Source organism: Ovis canadensis, chromosome 13 (genome assembly GCF_042477335.2).
Source record: "Ovis canadensis isolate MfBH-ARS-UI-01 breed Bighorn chromosome 13, ARS-UI_OviCan_v2, whole genome shotgun sequence".
In the NCBI taxonomy this organism is placed as follows: Eukaryota; Metazoa; Chordata; class Mammalia; order Artiodactyla; family Bovidae; genus Ovis; species Ovis canadensis.
This window is the reverse complement of record NC_091257.1, coordinates 75,736,015-75,754,513: the sequence shown is the minus strand read 5'-3', so window position 1 is coordinate 75,754,513 and position 18,499 is coordinate 75,736,015. Positions and strand designations below refer to the sequence as shown.

At 51.2% G+C, this 18,499-nt stretch overlaps 1 protein-coding gene and 1 long non-coding RNA gene across 2 annotated transcripts; one reads left to right on the top strand and one right to left on the bottom strand.

The window, feature by feature from the left end:
- Positions 1 to 1,511: 1,511 nt before the first annotated feature.
- SOX12 (SRY-box transcription factor 12) lies at positions 1,512 to 6,515 on the top strand. Its single transcript, XM_069546884.1, has one exon. The coding sequence runs from the start codon at positions 2,010 to 2,012 to the stop codon at positions 2,952 to 2,954; it is 945 nt and encodes a 314-aa protein (XP_069402985.1). The 5' UTR covers positions 1,512 to 2,009; the 3' UTR covers positions 2,955 to 6,515.
- Positions 6,516 to 9,225: 2,710 nt separating this feature from the next.
- Positions 9,226 to 18,112, bottom strand: LOC138417131 (uncharacterized). Its single transcript, XR_011247996.1, has 2 exons — positions 17,986 to 18,112; positions 9,226 to 13,700 (listed from the first exon to the last, which is right to left on the bottom strand). It is a non-coding gene; the product is annotated as an uncharacterized lncRNA (long non-coding RNA).
- Positions 18,113 to 18,499: the final 387 nt, after the last annotated feature.

Genomic DNA, 18,499 nt, shown 5'->3' with positions numbered 1-18,499 from the left:
TAACCATATGAGGAAGAAACTGCTTTTTTCTATTTTAAGGGCAAGCAAAAGGAGGCATTGAGATATGAATACAGGAATCCTGACTCCATCGAGCATTGAACCGTCCAGGCTACCGTTGTGAAGGTTTAAACTCGGGGATCATCAGATCTCAGCTTCCAATAAAAGGCCGGAAGAACAGTTTGGCTGGGTGTAGAACCTTTCCCTTCCGAGTGCCCTGTGCCTTTAAGAGTCGCCCCCTCCCGCCACCGAAGCTCCAGTTTCCCTCCCGGGCACCCAGAGCATCACCCCGCCCCCCAGCATCTGCGGGGCCGCACCCCGACCCTTCCTCCCCACCCTAGACTTTCCGGCTGCGCTCTCAGCCCCCGCCCGTCCAGGGGTGGGTGAGGTCTACAGCCTGAGACCCGCACCTTCCAGCCTGGATACTGCCCACTATGCCCCCAGCAAAATGCTACCCTACAGACCCTCACCCCGACCCCTCCCAGCTCTCGACTCCGTGGAGCGACGCTGCAGCGCCCCATCCCATCGCCGGGCCCACGTGCGCGCGGTGAAGGTGACCTCCCCCAGGGGCAGCACACGCCCCGCAGTGCCCGAGCTAGCTCACACGTGGTGAGATGGGAGCGCGCAGCCCCTCCCCGCCACGCGCCTCGAGCGTGCGCCTCGTACACGCCCCTTGGCCGGGCTCCGCCCCCGTGCCCGCGCACGCTTTTCCAGACTCGGGAGGGGCAATCGCGCCCCAGTCTGGCACCGGGCTGGCCGCGATGTGGATGTGGGACCTGAGAATGGGGCACCCACGTATCTTCAAACCTCGCCTAAGAACTGTGAAAAGCGGGAAGTTCGCCCTACTCAGGACCCTCAGTTGGTAGGCGAGGTGTCCCGGCCCCTTCGTGCGCTGTGCAGGGAAGAGAGAGCTGGGACCGCGAGCCTAGGATGAGTCCTAATCTGCAGATCTTTGGTGTTTTGCACCTGGAAAGTGGTCGGCATGTGCCCTTCTTTCTCAGGACTCGCGTGGTGCCTCAAAGGAGGAGAAAAATGTGAAGAGGTTTGGTTCATCGGACCCAAAACATTTGTTGAGCCCCTATGTGGCTGGATACTAGGCAAGGGTTACATCAATGACACGATGAGGTTGTCCCCTTAAAGAGCTTTCCTGAGCCTACGTCTCCTCACCTTCTGCTCTGGGACGGTTCAAAAAGACGCCCCCTAAAAAGGAGGGAGCCGAGGTCCTACCTGGCGGCAGGTGTCACTGAGTAAGCTAAAATTTCAAAGGCAACGCGGGGCGGGGACTGACTTTGGGAGCCAGATGGGAAGCCTGCTCGGCGTCCCCTCACCCTCCCGCTAGTCCCCAGCCTAAGAAAAGAAACCGACTTCATCCGACACCCCCAATCCCAGCCACCAGACCGCCCAGCCTGGCAGCCCGAGCCCCGCCCCGCTTCGGCAGCCAGCGATTGGGAGATGCAAATACCAGGTTCTCTGCCCAGCAACGGGTGACGCGCAGCCCGAGCGCGAGGCGTGGCCCGGCCGTAGCCCGAGCTGGCACCTCGGTGTTTACACGGGGCGGCCCCGCGCGCGCCGCAGCGGCCCGCAGACGGCGAGGGGGAGGGGTGGCGCGCGCGCCGGCGGGGCCGCGCGGGGAGAAAGACACTGGAAGGCGGCAGGGTGGGGAGCGGCGCGCGCGGGCCGCAGCCGAGCAGGAGGCTGCAAGAAGAGCCCGCCGGGGCCTGAGGGGTGCCGTTCCTCCGCCCCCCGCAAAACAATGTGTGGCGCGCTGCGGGGCACAACTTGCCGGAGGCGGCGGGGGCGCGCTGAGCCCGCCTGAGACCGCGCCGCTGACCTTCTCCCCCCCGCCGTCCGTTGGGCCGGAGCGCCCAGCTCTTCGCTCCCTAGCTCGCGGGGGCCGGGCTGAGCTGCGGGGCGGGGCCGCCCCTCCGTCGCTGCTGCCTCCTCCCCCACCCCCAGCCGCGGAGGATGCGGACGGCCCCCGGCGGCGTCTAGCGGCCCCGGGCCCAGGCGCGATGGTGCAGCAGCGGGGCGCGAGGGCCAAGCGGGACGGCGGGCCACCGCCCCCGGGGCCCGGGCCGGCCGAGGAGGGGGCGCGTGAGCCCGGCTGGTGCAAGACCCCGAGCGGCCACATTAAGAGACCGATGAACGCGTTCATGGTGTGGTCGCAGCACGAACGGCGGAAGATCATGGACCAGTGGCCCGACATGCACAACGCCGAGATCTCCAAGCGCCTGGGCCGCCGCTGGCAGCTGCTGCAGGACTCGGAGAAGATCCCGTTCGTGCGGGAGGCGGAGCGGCTGCGCCTCAAGCACATGGCGGACTACCCGGACTACAAGTACCGGCCGCGCAAAAAGAGCAAGGGGGCGCCCGCCAAGGCGCGGCCCCGCCCCCCCGGCGGCGGCGGCGGCGGTAGCAGGCTCAAGCCCGGGCCGCAACTGCCTGGCCGCGGGGGCCGCCGAGCGGCGGGAGGGCCTTTAGGGGGCGGCGCGGCGGCGCCCGAGGACGACGACGACGACGACGACGAGGAGCTGCTGGAAGTGCGCCTGGTGGAGACCCCCGGACGCGAGCTGTGGAGGATGGTCCCGGCGGGGCGGGCCGCCAGAGGACCAGCCGAGCGTGCCCAAGGGCCGTCGGGCGAGGGGGCGGCTGTCACCGCCGCCTCCCCAACTCCGTCGGAGGACGAGGAGCCGGAGGAAGAGGAGGAGGAGGCGGCGGCGGCCGAGGAAGGCGAAGAGGAGAAGGTGGCGTCGGGGGAGGAGCCGTTGGGCTTTCTGTCCAGGGGGCCCCCCGGCCCCGCGGGCCTGGACTGCAGCGCCCTGGACCGCGATCCGGACCTGCCGCCCCCCTCGGGCACGTCGCACTTCGAGTTCCCGGACTACTGCACCCCCGAGGTTACCGAGATGATCGCAGGGGACTGGCGCCCGTCTAGCATCGCCGACCTGGTTTTCACCTACTGAGCCCATCGTCAGCGGGGCGCGCACGCCCCCAAACCAGCTGTTTACATACAGGAATCAGGTATTGGGGCCCCTCGGAGGCCGAGGCTGGCACCCCATCTCCCGCACAGCCTCCCCCCTCCTAGACGTGCCCATCCCCCTTCAAATCCAGACAAGCCCTTCCCCCGCAGACACACCCCAAGACAGCCCAACCCCCACCCTTTCTCCGACATCCGAGCCTTTCCCCATCTTGCCCCCTCCCGCGAGCCACCAGCAGCCAGCCCCCCCCTCCGATACACCTCCCATCCTCTCCGAGAGACCTGTACCCCTCCCCCATTTTGCACACGCCCCTCCTCTTGGCCGGAGGACACGCCCCTGCCCTTGGCTCTAGACTCCCTCCGCCTGCTCCCAGCCCGCCTTCTGTCTCGTTTAGGGGGGCGCTGCAGCTGGGCGGCCCTGCGCCCTCCTCCCTTGCCCTTCCCTCCCGGGAGGGGGAGGGGCACGCTCCTTTTCCCCCGGGAGCACTGGGACCCCGCCCCCTTCTTGCGCATGCCTAATGCTTCTTGGGAGGAGGGGGCTGGTCCCTGCTGAACCACTAGCCTCGGTCAGCCGCTCTGGGAAGAAGGGGGGCGGATATAGAGCGATCCTGAGAAATCGTTTGATCCAGGAGCCACGGCTTCCGTTCAACCCGACGGGGCGTCACTGCCTTAAATGGGAGGAGCAGTCGGAAGGGGGAGAAAGACTAGCCAGCCCGGAAGGGTTGGTGTGGAGCTTGGAACTCCCAAGTGGCATAGCCCCTTTCCCCTTACGGGGTCGCCCAGCCCATATGCACCCCCACAGCCCCCCACCCCCCACACCGACTGCTTGACTGCCTCAACAGCCTGTCTTGGTTCCAAGAAGCCAACCTTTCTTTCCCCCACCTGGGAATTGGGGGGCAGGGTTTTTCTCTGGAAATCCTTCAGGAGAGAAAAAGAAAACTCAGAATCAAGACATGTAGTCGTTTGTGTGGGGACAGGGTCCTTTTGTCCGCCCCACCCCCTCCCCAAGTGCCCTTATCACCTCAGGGCACACTCCCAGCCTGGACTCCCTCCTAAGCCCACCGCCCCTACCTGTCATCCAGATCCCTTTGCCTACAGTGACAGTATTCAGTGGGAGAAACAAACACGTCGGTACTCAACTAGGGGGTTGAGACTGAGGCATGATAGCAGATGAAGAAGCAAGAAAAGACCCCCCTTCTCAGCAGCTGGCTTGAGAGACCATCACCTGGGCCAGTGAGACTGAAGGGAGGTTCAGAGTAGTGGTGTCCTGTTGGCGCCCAGCTGCTACTCTGTCCAGTTTGGGGTGCCCTTGGGAAACCCTGCCCCTGATGCTGTTACTCTCTCCCTCCAACTCCCCGCTCAAGCTCCGCCCCTCCGGCCTCCCCATGCCCCCTTTACCCTCACTACCTGTATCTCACCGGCGTGTGTTCACCCTCCCGGGTGTGCACACACTCTCATTCACACACACAAATCTCAGGAACAAACGGTCCCAGAGTCCTCCGGGACCCCTGCCCAGGGTCTCTGCAGGGCTCTGCCCCACGCGTTCCCGTCGCTGACAAAGCCACCAGCTGCCTCCTTTAAGCTTGGTGCTCCGGCTCTGGGCCTTTTTGCGCGCGCTCTTTCTCTCTCTCTCTCTCTCTCTCTTTTTTTTTTAAAGAAAAATAACAACAAAAAAAAAGACAATGAAAAATCCCAGAAAACGTCATGTGAGTGAAGAGATGTCACTGTCTGTGGTCTTGGAGAACTAGTCTCGTAGCTGAGGGGAGGGGTCCCTCTGATCTGGGGCACTGGCACCCACAGCAGGACTTACGCCAGGACTGAATAAAGTGTATTTGCCCCATCTCGCCCTGTGGTTCTACATGTCTTTGCCTTTCCTCAACCCTCCCCAAACAGTCTGACAGATTCAAGTCCCTGTGACTTAGCACCATGCAGGAAGAGCTCGAGGTTCCAGGCAAGGAGGCACCTGGCCCCTCTAGGTCTCTCTGCTCCCCCCATCTCAGGACTCCTGGTCTTCATTAAGGATGGCAGGCTTGTCCCTACAGAGGCCAGGCAGGTGACATGAATGAATGAGAGTCTGGGTGGACACTGGCTTCATGACCCACTTCAAGGGGAGCAATGGCTCACCTCCTGCCAGTTGTGACCCTGTGGGAGTGCAGCCCACTGTGCCCAGGGGGCTAAATTTTTCAAGCGAAGATGTAAATCTGGATTTTCTGTGAACATCTCAATTTCAAAATGAAAGTTGGTTCAAATATATTTTTTAAATCCTTAGGGACCAAGTGAAACACTTGTGTAGGCACACCTGGTTCCAAGGGCATCAGTTTGACCCTGACCTTAATGAAGATTAAGAATCAGGGTTGACCATGGCTGACTCATGTTGATATTTGTTAGAAACCAACACAATACTGTAAAAGCAATTATTTTTCAATTAAAAATTTAAAAAAAGGATCAGGGTTGAGCCACAATGTCTGGGCCCAAAGCCTGATACCACTGCTGAGCACCTGTGTGCCCCTGAGCACATTAACTTTACCCTGACTCTTTTTTCCATTTATGTGACATGGGGATGATAATAGCACCTGCTTCAGAGTAAAGTTTGAGTTGAGAGGCATTTAACATGGTGCTCCATAAATTGTATTACTCCACTGTCCAGAGGAGGGATATTAGGGCAAAGGTGCAGAAGCAACTTGTAAAGGGCCTTCAAACAGCCTGGGTCAGAGACAGGGCCCTAAATTTTGGCTTCTGTCTCCTAGTGAAGTGCTATTTTAGGGTGCTGCCTCTCCCAGCTTGAATCTGCAGATAGTGTTAAGCTGGTAGCTCGGGGTCTGGAGCTGTGGGGCTGGTCCTCACGCCTAGCATGTAACTGGCCCCTCATGTAGATGTACTGGATGATTGAAGAAGAGCAGCAGAAGCCGTGATGATTCCAGTCCTTGAGATTCTTACCAGTGTGTTTTGGGAACTGAGACCAAGGCTTTTCAAAACTTTTGTCCCACTGACCCCTGTCCCCCTTATTCTTCCTCTACCAGATCCAGTGAATTCCTTAGGTTGGACAAAGTGTGTTTGCCCAGTAAGAACCAAGGCCAAGTGTTCAGACCTCATTTAGGGTATTTGGGACTGGAATACCATGGATGTTTTAAAAGAGGACTAGAGCAGGTTTGGGAGGTCTGGGCATCTACAGAAGGGGTCTGGGAGTACAGGAATTATAGTGAATGCTTCCTCATAGTCTGTGATTGAAAACAAGATGGCCACAAACCAAAACAAAACCTTTAAGAAAGAAAAGGTGAGGAAGAGAACTGATTCACCCCAGGGCAGCCTGCATCTGGTGTCTGAATGTATGCAAGTATAAATCCCTGCCACTTAAGTTCCAACCTTCAGGTGGGACAGACACAGTATCTGCCCTGCCCTGCACCCTGGGGTACTCATCCTAGGGCCCCTTCAGGGAGGCTTGGGCTTGTCCACGCTGGCAGCACAGTTTGACCTCCTGTACCCAATCCTGCCTCCACCCTCTTCTTTTCACAGGTCTTTATCCCTAATAAATATCTTGCACCTGAAACTTAGTCTCAGTGTCTGCTTCTGGAAAACCCAGTCTGCAACAGAGGGTGGAAGGGACAGGACAAAGGGAATAGGGTCACTGGCCCAGCAACTGCAGCTGAGCTGGGCACCTTTGATGCCCACCCCATCAGGAGGAGTTCAACTGTCTCCCCACCCTGGGGCTGCACACATTTCACTCTTTCCTGTCGGCGTCAATTAGAAACCCCAGCTTCAGCCTACAAGTCACTCCAGAGTCCTCTGCTGGTGGTGTTCTCATTTGCAGTCCCTCCCCTGGCCTAGGCTGGAGAGAGAGAGGCTAACGGTCTATTTGCCCTTCACAATGCCCTGGGAGGGGGCAGGGCAGGGAGTGTATAAAACCCCAAGCCAGAGATGGTGCTAGAGCACTGCGGGCCTTGGGCCAGCCGCCTCCCCTTCGGAGGCCTTAGTCCTACCCCCACTCTCCCTCCCTGCTGCTCCCAGGGTGATGCGGGGGAGAGGGAACTAGGAATAGAAGAGAGATCATTGTTTTGGTTCCTTCCATTTCAGAAGGAAATGGATTCTGACCTGTGAAAGGTGCAGGTATACCTGCTTATGTGGACTCTGGGGACACCTAGTGGCTGAAAGAAATAGGAAGCATTGGTGGGCGGTTGGCGGGGTGTGTCCCACCCACTCCAATCCTCCATTCACGCTCTCTGATACAGCTCTGGGTCAGGTTCCTGGCATAGGCTGTTTGAACTGTTTGGTTCCAGGGCTTTAAAAACGCCTATAGGCTGATGTATTGACCATCTGTTCCAATGTAACAAAATGCAACAAAGTTGATGGCTTAAAACAACATGCATTTCTTATTTCATAATCTCCATGGGCCTGGAGTCCTTAGCTGGGTTCTCTGCTCAAGATCTCAAGGTTGCAGTCCAGCTGTTGGCTGAGCTGTGCTCTCTTCTGGAGCTCAGTGTCCTCTTCCAAAAATCACGTGGCAGTGGGCAGAACTCAGTTCCTTGTGGTTAAAGAACTGAGGCCCGTTTTCTTCCTGTCAGCTGGTGCCATTCTGGATTCCTAAAAGCCACTCACAGTTTCTTTCCTCACAGGCCCCCTCTCAGCATGGTGGCTTATTTTGTCAAGGCCAGCAAGAGAATCTCTGCAGCTTCAAGTCCCTTGGCTCAAAGAAGAGGGCTTTAAAAGGGCTCACCAAAGGAAATGGCCCTTTTGATTCAATAAATTTTGACTAATTTAATCACATTTATTTGGATCACATTTATGAAATTCCTTCACCTTTGCCAATAATGTAACTTAATCAAAATAATGCTGATTAGGACTGGTGCTGAAGCTCCAATCCTTTGGCCACCCGATGGGAGGAACCGACTCATTGGAAAAGATCCTGATGCTGGGAAAGATTGAGGACAGGAGGAGAAGGGGCCGACAGAGGACGAGATGGTTGGATGGCGTCACCGACTCAATGGACATGAGTTTTAGCAAACACCCCAAGATGGTGTAGGACAAGGAAGCCTGGTCTGCGCTCCATGGGGTCACAAAGAGTTGGACTGAACACCTGAACAGCAATCACAATAACAACATCTATCATGCTCCTTGGTCTCACCCACACTGGGAGGAAGAGTTTGTGTTAGGCACACACAGAGGGGAGAGAGGAATTTTGGGAGCCATCTTAGAATTCTTTTTATCAGAACTGTAGAGCCTCAAGCCTATGTCTCCAGCCCAACACTGTTAGAATCAGTATGTCTACCTGCTTTTTTGTCATCTCCCCTGGGATACCTAATTGGCATCTGAAACTTAGTATATGTAAAAATGAAGTCTAGTTTCCACAATCTGGCCAAGCCCGCTGCTCCACCTACATCTTCACAACATCTTATATAGCTAATAGGCCAGCAACCTACAGACCATGGGGTTGCACAGAGTCAGACATGACTGAGCAACTAAGCACAACAACCTCTGGGTCATCCTTGACTCTTCTTTTCTTCACAGCTTCCTTATCCTTATAGACCATTGGTTTTATCTTCACGGTGTGTCCTATATCCTATTACCTCTCACCTTGTCCAAGGCCACTCTCCTGGTCCAGACGCCCACCATTTCTTGCCTGGTATTCTGCACCAGCCATTTCACTGAACTTGCTTTGCCCTAATCACAAAGGCTTGTTATCCACAAAGCCATCAAAGAAATCTGTTTCAACTATAGATCGGACTATATACTGAACTCTGCTCAAAACTCTCCAGTGGATCCCATCTCATTCAGACTAAAAGCCAAAGAAAATCCTCATCATGGCCTGTGAAACCCTGTGGGATCTGGCCTGTGGCCTACCCTGGGGCTCATCTCCTGCCACTTTTCCCTTCTCCCACCACACTCCACACTGGCTTCCTTGCTGTTCCTCAAAACTGCCAAGCACACATCCACCAGAGGCCCTTTGCACATGCTGTTCACGCTGCTTGAAATGCTCTTCTCCCAGATACCACTGGCTTACTCTCTCACTTCCTTTGGTCTCAGCTCCAATGTCACTAACTCAGAGTGGTCTTCCCTGACAGTTCATATAAAGTATTACCCTCCCCCTGATGCTAGCTCCTTACTTTGCTTCATTTTTCATAATAGCATTTATAGCTATCTGGCATTTATCACGTACAGTTTTTATTTTGTATGTATCTCTCCAACTAGTGTGTAAACTTGATAAGGAAGGAATGGCTTCTGCATTGGGCTCCATGCCTTAGATCATTGAATCACTCATTTGCTTACCCAAGCAACAAACATTTATTAACATCCTGCTTTGCCACACTCTGCTAGCAGCTGGGTGTACAAAGGTGAAAAAACAGACATGATCCATCCTCACTGAACCCTCAGGTCAGAGGAACAGAAAGACCAATAAACACAGGGATGGAAATGCATTGATGGAGATGGACAGTGGGGTTTAGGGGGACACAGAGGAGGGCCTTAATCCAGTCATGGAGCAGGGTGTGGTTAGGTCACCTCCTTGAGGAGACGATGTGTAAGCTGTGACTGAGACCTCCGTGGCTTGTTGTGATTTTAGGACATGGCTACAAGTTCTTTGACATCCCTCCCACGAATTTCCTTCCCCTTGAATCTGGACTGGTCTGTGTGATCCGCTTGTTACTGCTGGGATGCAGGAATGACGCTATAGGTTTCCAAGCTTAGGTCACACTGAACTACTGTAAGAAGTCCAACAACCCTGAGATTGTCACATGATGAAGAAGCCCCCAAACACATGGAGGGACCACGTGCAGTTGTGCCAGGTGATACAGACACTGTCGAGGCTCCAGAAACACGAATGAAGCAGACTTCAGATGATTCCAGCCCCTAGTCACTCAAGTCTTCCCAGGCGAGGTTCATAGAGCAGAGAAAAACCATCCCCTCTTATTGCTGTTATTTAGTTGCTAAGTTGTGCCCAACTCTTTTGTGACCCATGGACTTTAGCTTGCCAGGCTCCTCTGCCCACTGTATTTCCCAGGCAAGAATACTAGAATGGGTTGCCACTTCCTTCTCCAGGGGAATCTTCTCGGCCCAGGGATCAAACCCATGTCTCCTGCTTGGCAGGTGGATTCTTTACCCACTGTGTCACCTGGGAAGCCCCCACCCTTTCTTGCGCTGTCTGAATTCCTGAACCACAGAGCCCATGAGCAAAATGAAACGGCAGCTATTAATATTTGTACTATTTAATTTTGGGGACAGTTTGTTATGCACCAATTAAAGTCAGAAGAGCAGGATGAGGCAGATGCAGGGGAAGGAAAAAGCTTTCTAGACACCAGTAAATTCAAGAGGGAAGACTTGGCAAGAAAGGCTGATATGGGACTTCCCTGTTGGTTCAGTGGTGAAGAATCCACCTGCCAATGCAGGGGGATACGGGTTTGATCTCTGATCCTGGAAGATCTCACATGCTGAGGGGCAACTAAACCCATGCACCACAACTACTGAGCCTGTGCACAGCAACTACTGAAGCCCAAGCACCCTAGAGCCCATGTTCTGCGACAAGAGAAGCCGCCACAATGAGAAGCCTGCACACCGCAACTAGACAGCAATCTCCGCTCGAAGCAACTAGAGAAAGTTCTGGCACAACAACAAAGACCCAGCACAGCTAAAAATAAATAATTTTTTTTTTTTTTAAAGAGAGAGGCTGACATGGAAGGAAGTTGGTTGTGGCTGGAGGGAATGGTGGGGAGAAAGGAGATAGACTGGCAAGAACATCAAGGGCCCTGAAGGCATTTAGACTTTATCCTGGGTCTCCAGATTGCATCCCAAGGATCTTCTGAACACACAAATCTGACCACTGTCGAAAACTGTCGTGACTACCTATCACCTACAGGATAAAGTCTAGATTTCTTGGCCTGGCCTTCAGGGCTGTTTGTGGTTGATGTCATTACTGATTTATAGACTTTTTCAGCTACCAGCTCTATCCAGTGACAATGCCCTCCCATGCCATTTGTCTTTACTTTTCTTGAGAAATTGGAGGGACTTTGGGCTAATCACCTTGCCGTCTGAGGCCTTAGTTTCCCCATCTGTACAGTTAGGTGGTCAGACTAGACGTCTTTAGGAGAGCATCCAGCCTGGCATTCCAGGAACCTACGAAACCTGCATGTCTAACTTCTTCCAGGTTGCCTAGCAATGGACGCCAACCCTCTCCCCCATCCTCAGAGGTTTCTAAGCAACCCAGTTTCTCACCCTCGGTTGTTTTCAGGGTTTCCTGTTAACTAAATGAATCTCATGTTCTGCTTTTTCTCCTCAAAAAAAAGTCTAAGACCAAGGAATCTCTTTGGAGACCTGGATACAAACTCAGAATGAAAAAAAGCCTTTTTGAGTCAGTGGAAGATTTGCTATGAGAAGCTACACAACCCCCACATAATTTAACATTTCTCCTGCTGAGTGTCTCCTCTTGAATCTGGCTTCTGTGACCAACAGACTAGAGTCGAAGTGACACTGGGCCACTTTCTAGACTCTAGTCTTGAGGAACTTGCAACTTTCATCTCTTCTTTCCTGGAATTCTCATTTTGGGGATCCAGTCACCAGGCTGTGAGGAAGCTCGAGAAACTGTGGAGAGTTCTGCATGGAGAAGAACTGAGGCCCTTGGCCCTCAGCCCCAGCTGAGCTCCCACTTGAGAGCCTTTACCAACTACTTGCTGGCCATGTTAGCAAGCCATCTTGGAACTGGCTCTTCCCAGCCTCCAGTCAAGCCACCACAGCTGATGCTAAGTTGAACAGGCTCAAACTTTCTCACTGAGGCCTGCCAGTTGCAGATTTGTGAGCAAAATAACGATCATTGCTGTTTTAAGTTACTAAGTTTTGAGTTGGTTTGTTATATTAATAACAACCAGACAAATGCTTTGGCCCAGAAGTGACACGCATCACTCTGTTTGTAGCTTACTGGCCAGAACAAATCCCATGGCTTTGTCTAACCTCAAGGGTGAAGCACATGAAAGTTTGGTGAGTAGTATATGTCTCTATCACAGTGATCCAATAAAACTTCTTTGATAAGATTACATATGAGCAGAGCTCTGAATAAAGCCAGAAACTAGCTATGCAGATAGCTAGAGAAAATAAAGAAAGACACAGAAGCAAACAGGTGCAAAGTCTCTGAAGCCTTGAGGTAGGAGTTTGCCCAGGGTGCTGGATTCATTCAAGGAAGAACAAGGAGGCCAGTGTGGCTGGAGCCCAGTGAGTGAGGGAATGGAAGAGATGAGATCAAAGATGGAAGTAAGGTTGGGGTTCAGCTCAGTTGCTCATCTGTGTCCGACTCTTTGCAACCCCATGAACTGCAGCATGCCAGGCCTCCCTGTCCATCACCAACTCCCACACTCTACCCAAACCCATGTCCATTGAGTCGGTGATGCCATCCAGCCATCTCATCCTCTGTTGTCCCCTTCTCCTGCCCTCAATCTTTCCCAGCTTCAGGGTCTTTTCCAATGAGTCAGTTCTTCGCATCTAGACAAAGTATTAGAGTTTCATCTTCAACATCAGTCCTTCCAATGAATATTCAGGACTGATTTCCTTTAGGATGGACTGGTTGGATCTCCTTGCAGTCCAAAGGACTCTCAAGAGTCTTCTCCAACACCACAGTTCAAAAGCATCAATTCTTCAGCACTCAGCTTTCTTTATAGTCCAACTCTCACATCCACACATGACTACTGGAAAAACTATAGCTTTGACTAGATGGACCTTTGTTGGCAAAGTAATGCCTCTGCTTTTTAATATGCTGTCTAGGTTGGTCATAGCTTTTCTTCCAAGGAGCAAGCATCTTTTAATTTCATGGCTGCAGTCACCATCTGCAGTGATCTTGGAGCTCAAAAAAGGTGGGGGGGAGGCAATTAGAGGCCACAGTAAGGACTGGTTTGCAGTATCTACTGCTGCATAAGCAAACTATTGCACTGCTTATACCTGAAAACAACATTGTTTTGTTATCTTTCAAGATTCTGTGTGTTTACGGAATTCAGTAGGATGGTTCTTCTGCTCATGTGTTGTCATCTGGGGGCTCAAGCAGGCTGGAACATCCAAAATGACTCACCCACATGATGCTGTCTAATACAGTAGTTGGTGCTAGCTGTAAGCTGGAAGTTTGGCTGGGGCTATCAAACGCGGCATCTACAGGTGGCTTCTTCATGCAGCTTGGATTTCTTCTGCATGGGACTGGGATCCAAGAGGGAGAATTTCACAAGTGAGTATTCCACAAGGGGGTTGAAAAGGAAGCTGTTCCCCTTGAAAGCCAGGTCCAGAGCATTACCTTCATCCCATTCTATTGGTTAAAGTGGACGCCGGGCCAGCTCAGATGAGGAGGAACAAAGTGACAAAGAGCTTGTGGCCATCTTTAACCCACCAGTCTTTTCCTTTTACCCTGAGTAAGATGAGATGCTCTGGAGGGTTTTGAGCAGGGGAATGAGAGAATCTGACCCACAGTTTAAACGATCATCATGGCTGCAATGCAGAGAAGAGCCCACTAGGGGTAGAGCAAGAGCACTGGGTGGATGGGAATGGGTGATGGGGGTCTGAGATAGCAGTAGTTGTGCCGGAGGTAAGGCCCTAGCAGCAAGATTTATACCACTGACACTTGGTTGTCCAATATGGTGGCCACTAACCGCCTGTGGCTGTTTAAAATTAAATTTAGAGGGAATTCCCTGGCAATCCAGTGGTTAGGATTCTGTACTTCCACTGCAGGAGTCCCTGGTTCCATCTGTGGTCAGGGAACCAAGTTTCACAGAGTGGCCTAAAAACAAAAACAAATTAAATTAAGTTTTAGAGTAACTAAAATTATATAAAATTTGGAATTCGCTTCCTTAGTTGCACTAGCCACATGTCATATACTTAATAGCCAAATATGGCCAGTTAGCTCTGGTATAGGCAGCACAGATATAGAACATTTCTGTCTTTGCAGAAAACTCTACTGGATGGGGCTGACCTGGACCTTCTCATCTCTTATAAGTTTTCACATCTAAAATCTTTGACTACAGGGTCCCACATTCTGACTTGGACTCCCTTCCTTCCCATCCGCTTATTTTTGGACTGCACTGAGCTCTTCAGCCTGGAATACTTGCATCTTCTCCAGGTCCATCTGCTCCCCTCCTAGGCTGCCTTCTTCATGAAGCCAGGATCTGTCATGAGGTCCATCACGGAATCTGCTCTCTCCCTTTCTCTCTGCAGCCCCCATCACCCTCTCCTTTGCCCCACCCATTCAAGGGAACCCTAACCCAGGAGCTGGGGTACCAGCAGCCTTCTTTTCTCCCAGTTCTGACATTGCCAAAGAAAGTCACAGCCATGCAGACTGCTGTCTCCACAGATCACAGCCATAAAACCATCAGAGCAAATTCAGATTCTGCCACATTGTGGCAGACTTTGGGCAAGAGACTTACCTTCCCACACCCAGGGTTTACCATCTATAAAATGGGAATTATCATAGCTCCTATCTCATAAGGTTATTGAAAAGTAAAATTTCCTGGCACATAGTAAATGCTTAATATGTGGTATCCATCACCATCATTATCATCACTGAGTGTCTAAATCTTTACCGCCATTTAAAAAAATGGTAAAATATATACAACATGAAGTGTATCATTAGCAACATTTGGTATATTCATAATGCTATACAATCATCACCACTATCTAGTTCTGGAATATCTTCATCACCCCAAAAGGAAATCCACCAAGCAGTCACTTCCCATTCCTCCCTTATCCTAGCCCCTAGGAACCATTAATCTGCTCTCTGTCTCTATGGATTTTCTGAGCCTGGGTATTTCATATAGATGGAATCATAAAATATGTGGCCTTTGTGTCTGCTTTACCACCCTTTGAAATGGTGTTTCAAAGGGAGGGTACTAAAACCTTTTTCTCTCTGCAGTCAGATGCTCCACCCTGGAGCTATCAGCCCTCAGTTTCTTAATTGATAACACCTCTTGTTTTCCTAAAGAACATTCAATTTATCACGTTTCTTGTCACTCAGCTTCCTTCCCTCCTCACCCACAAACAATAAAAATGGTAGTAATGACCATAATATATTGAGTTCTTATTCTGTTCCAGGTGCTTTGCTAAGCGTTATCTATACACATTTCATTTTCACTCTTATAACCCTTTTGAGAGGTAATCGTTAATATCGTCTCGATTTTATCTCAGTTAGGGAAACTAAGGCTCAGAGCGTTGAAATCACGTAAGCAGAGAGTGGTAGAACTGGGGATTCAAGACTGGCTCTGTTTGACTCCAGAGTTCAACTCATGAACACCATGTCCCTCTTCTCGGTGGCCTTCATTCTCTCCTTCCCTGGGTCTCAGAAGACACTGACTCCTGCCTATTCTGCTGGCTCAATGCCAAACCACCTACCTAAACATGTGACCTCATCCCTTCCCATTGACTCCCCAATCCCATCCATCCATCCCCTCTCTCACATCATCGGAGCCGAAGCTGATTCAGACCACTGCAGACAGGAATCATCTGGCATTTGTTCACTTGTCTGATGCTTGAACAGGGATGACTCACAGACCAAGCTCAGGTGGGATGGTGATTACTGTGGGCTCTCCATATGATTCTGGCTTTCTCACAGCATGGTAGCCTCAGGGCAGCGGACTTCTTGCATGGTACCTCACGTCTCCAAAAACTGGAGTTCTAGGGGAAGTGCCTGTCCTTTCATGTCCTGGCCACGAAATTCAGAGCATCACTTCCACCATATTCTGTTGGTTGAAGCAGTCGTTGACTCACCCAGGATACAAAGAGAGGGTACCTATATCCCACCTCATTGTAGGAGAAGCACTAAGGAATTTGCAGCCATGTTTTAAAACTGCTGCAGGTTATTTCCAATCTTTTTTTTTTTTTTTTTTTAGTTAGTTGTTTTTGGTTGCACTGGGTCTTCATTGCTGTGCCAGGGCTTTCTCTAGTTGTGGTGAGTGGAGGCTACTCTTGGTTGCGGTGCACAAATTTCTCATTGCAGTGGCTTCTTTTGCGGCAGAGAACGGGCTCTAGGCACCTGGGCTTCAGTAGTTGCAGCATGTGGGTTCAGTAGCTGCAGCTCACAGGCTCTAGAGCAGCGGCTCTGTAGTTCTGGTGCATAGGCTTAGTTGCTCTGTGGCACGTGGCATCTTTCTAGACCAGGGAGCGAACCCGTGTCCCCTGAACTGGCAGGTGGATTCCTATCCACTGTACCACCAGGGAAGACCTGTTTCCAATCTTTTGCTATTCCGGCACTTCATTTTACCCCCAACATCTCTGAATCCATTGATTTCTGTGCAAGGAGACATCATCTCTAATGTGGAGCCTCCTTTGTTCTCCTTTGTACACAGAAGAACTGTACAAAAAAGATCTTCACGACCAAGATAATCACTACGGTGTGATCACTCACCCAGAGCCAGACATCCTGGAACGTGAAGTCAAGTGGGCCTTAGAAAGCATCACTACGAACAAAGCTAGTGGAGGTGATGGAATTCCAGCTGAGCTATTCCAAATCCTGAAAGATGATGCTGTGAAAGTGCCGCACTCAATATGCCAGCAACTTCGGAAAACTCAGCAGTGGCAACAGGACTGGAAAAGGTCAGTTTTCATTCCAATTCCAAAGAAAGGCAATTCCAAAGAATGCTCAAACTACTGCACAATTGCACTCATCTCACACACTAGTAAAGTAATACTCAAAATCCTCCAAGCCAGGCTTCAGTAATAAATGAATCGTGAACTTCCAGATGTTCAAGCTGGTTTTAGAAAAAGCGTAGGAACCAGAGATCAAATTGCCAACATCCACTGGATCATGGAAAAAGCAAGAAAGTTCCAGAAAAACATCTATTTCTGCTTTATTGACTATGCCAAAGCCTTTGACTGTGTGGATCATAATAAACTGTGGAAAATTCTGAAAGAGATGGGAATACCAGACCACCTCTTGGGAAACTTATATGCAGGTCAGGAAGCAACAGTTAGAACTAGACATGGAACAACAGACTGGTTTCAAATAGGAAAAGGAGTACATCAAGGTTGTATACTGTCACCCTGCTTATTTAACTTCTATGCAGAGTACATCATGAGAAACGCTGGGCTGGAAGAAACACAAGCTGGAATCAAGATTGCTGGGAGAAATAGCAATAACCTCAGATATGCAGATGACAACACCCTTATGGTAGAAAGTGAAGAGGAACTAAAAAGCCTCTTAATGAAAGTGAAAGAGGAGAGTGAAAAAGTTGGCTTAAAGCTCAACATTCAGATAACTAAGATCATGGCATCTGGTCCCATCACTTCATGACAAATAGATGGGGAAACAGTGGAAACAGTGTCAGACTTTATTTTTGGGGGCTCCAAAATCATTGCAGATGGTGACTGCAGCCATGAAATTAAAAGACGCTTACTCCTTAGAAGGATAGTTATGACCAACCTAGATAGCATATTAAAAAGCAGAGATATTACTTTGCCAGCAAAGGTCCGTCTAGTCAAGGCTTTGGTTTTTCCAGTGGTCATGTATGGATGTGAGAGTTGGACTGTGAAGAAGGCAGAGCGCCGAAGAATTGATGCTTTTGAACTGTGGTGTTGGAGAAGACTCTTGAGAGTCCTTTGGACTACAAGGAGATCCAACCAGTCCATCCTAAAGGAGATCAGTACTTAATATTCATTGGAAAGACTGATGCTGGCACTGAAACTCCAATACTTTGGCCACTTCATGCGAAGAGTTGACTCATTGGAAAAGACCATGATGCTGGGAAGGATTGGGGGCAGAAGGGGATGACAGAGGATGAGATGGCTGGATGGCATCACTGACTCGATGGATGTGAGTCTGAGTGAACTCCGGGGGTTGGTGATGGACAGAGAGGCCTGGCGTGCTGCGATTCATGGGGTCACAAAGAGTCGGACACAACTGAGCGACTGAACTGACTGACTGACTTGTTACCATGCTTGAGCTTTCTATCCTGTTCTTCCAAGGGATTGGCAGCCAGACAGATCTTTTCAGAGTGCAGATCAGAGCACATCCCTTGCCTCTTTACAACCTTTCCATGGCTCCCTACTACTCTTGGGTTGAAAGCCAAATTCCTTACCTTGGCTTGTGAGGCCTTGAAGGATCTCAGGTCTGCCTGCCTCTCCAGCTTCATCTCCTGTCACAGAGGAGGGCTTCAGTCTTGACTTCCAGGAATTCCTCTTCCTCTCTCTCTCTCTCACACACACCTATGCAATTAAAAGTGTGTAAGCAGGGCATACAAAGCACTTAAAGAAACCCTTTGCACTCCCGGAGCATCGTATATTTGCTACTATTAGTCTGTGTTCAATACGTGTCTACTGAGCTCCCAGTTCAATGCCAAGTGCCATGTGAGGCTCGGGGATACAATAGTGAGTGAAGAGGAAGTGTCTTCACTTTGCAGAGTTCATGCATCCCTGTGTCCCCCACTTCCAACCCAAGGAAAGACAGACTGGACACTCAGGGCATGAAAGCACATGTGTGCAATGGTGCCTGAAGAAGCTTGGAGAGGCGTGGTGACTTTGCCAAGACCATACAGTAAAAGTGGGACAAAGCCCAGGCTGTGGGTGGACACATGACAAGGAATGAGGCTGCCT

Bases quoted from the DNA above. Each gene is read 5' to 3' on its own strand.
- SOX12 (XM_069546884.1), top strand. From the start codon at position 2,010: ATGGTGCAGCAGCGGGGCGCGAGGGCCAAGCGGGACGGCGGGCCACCG.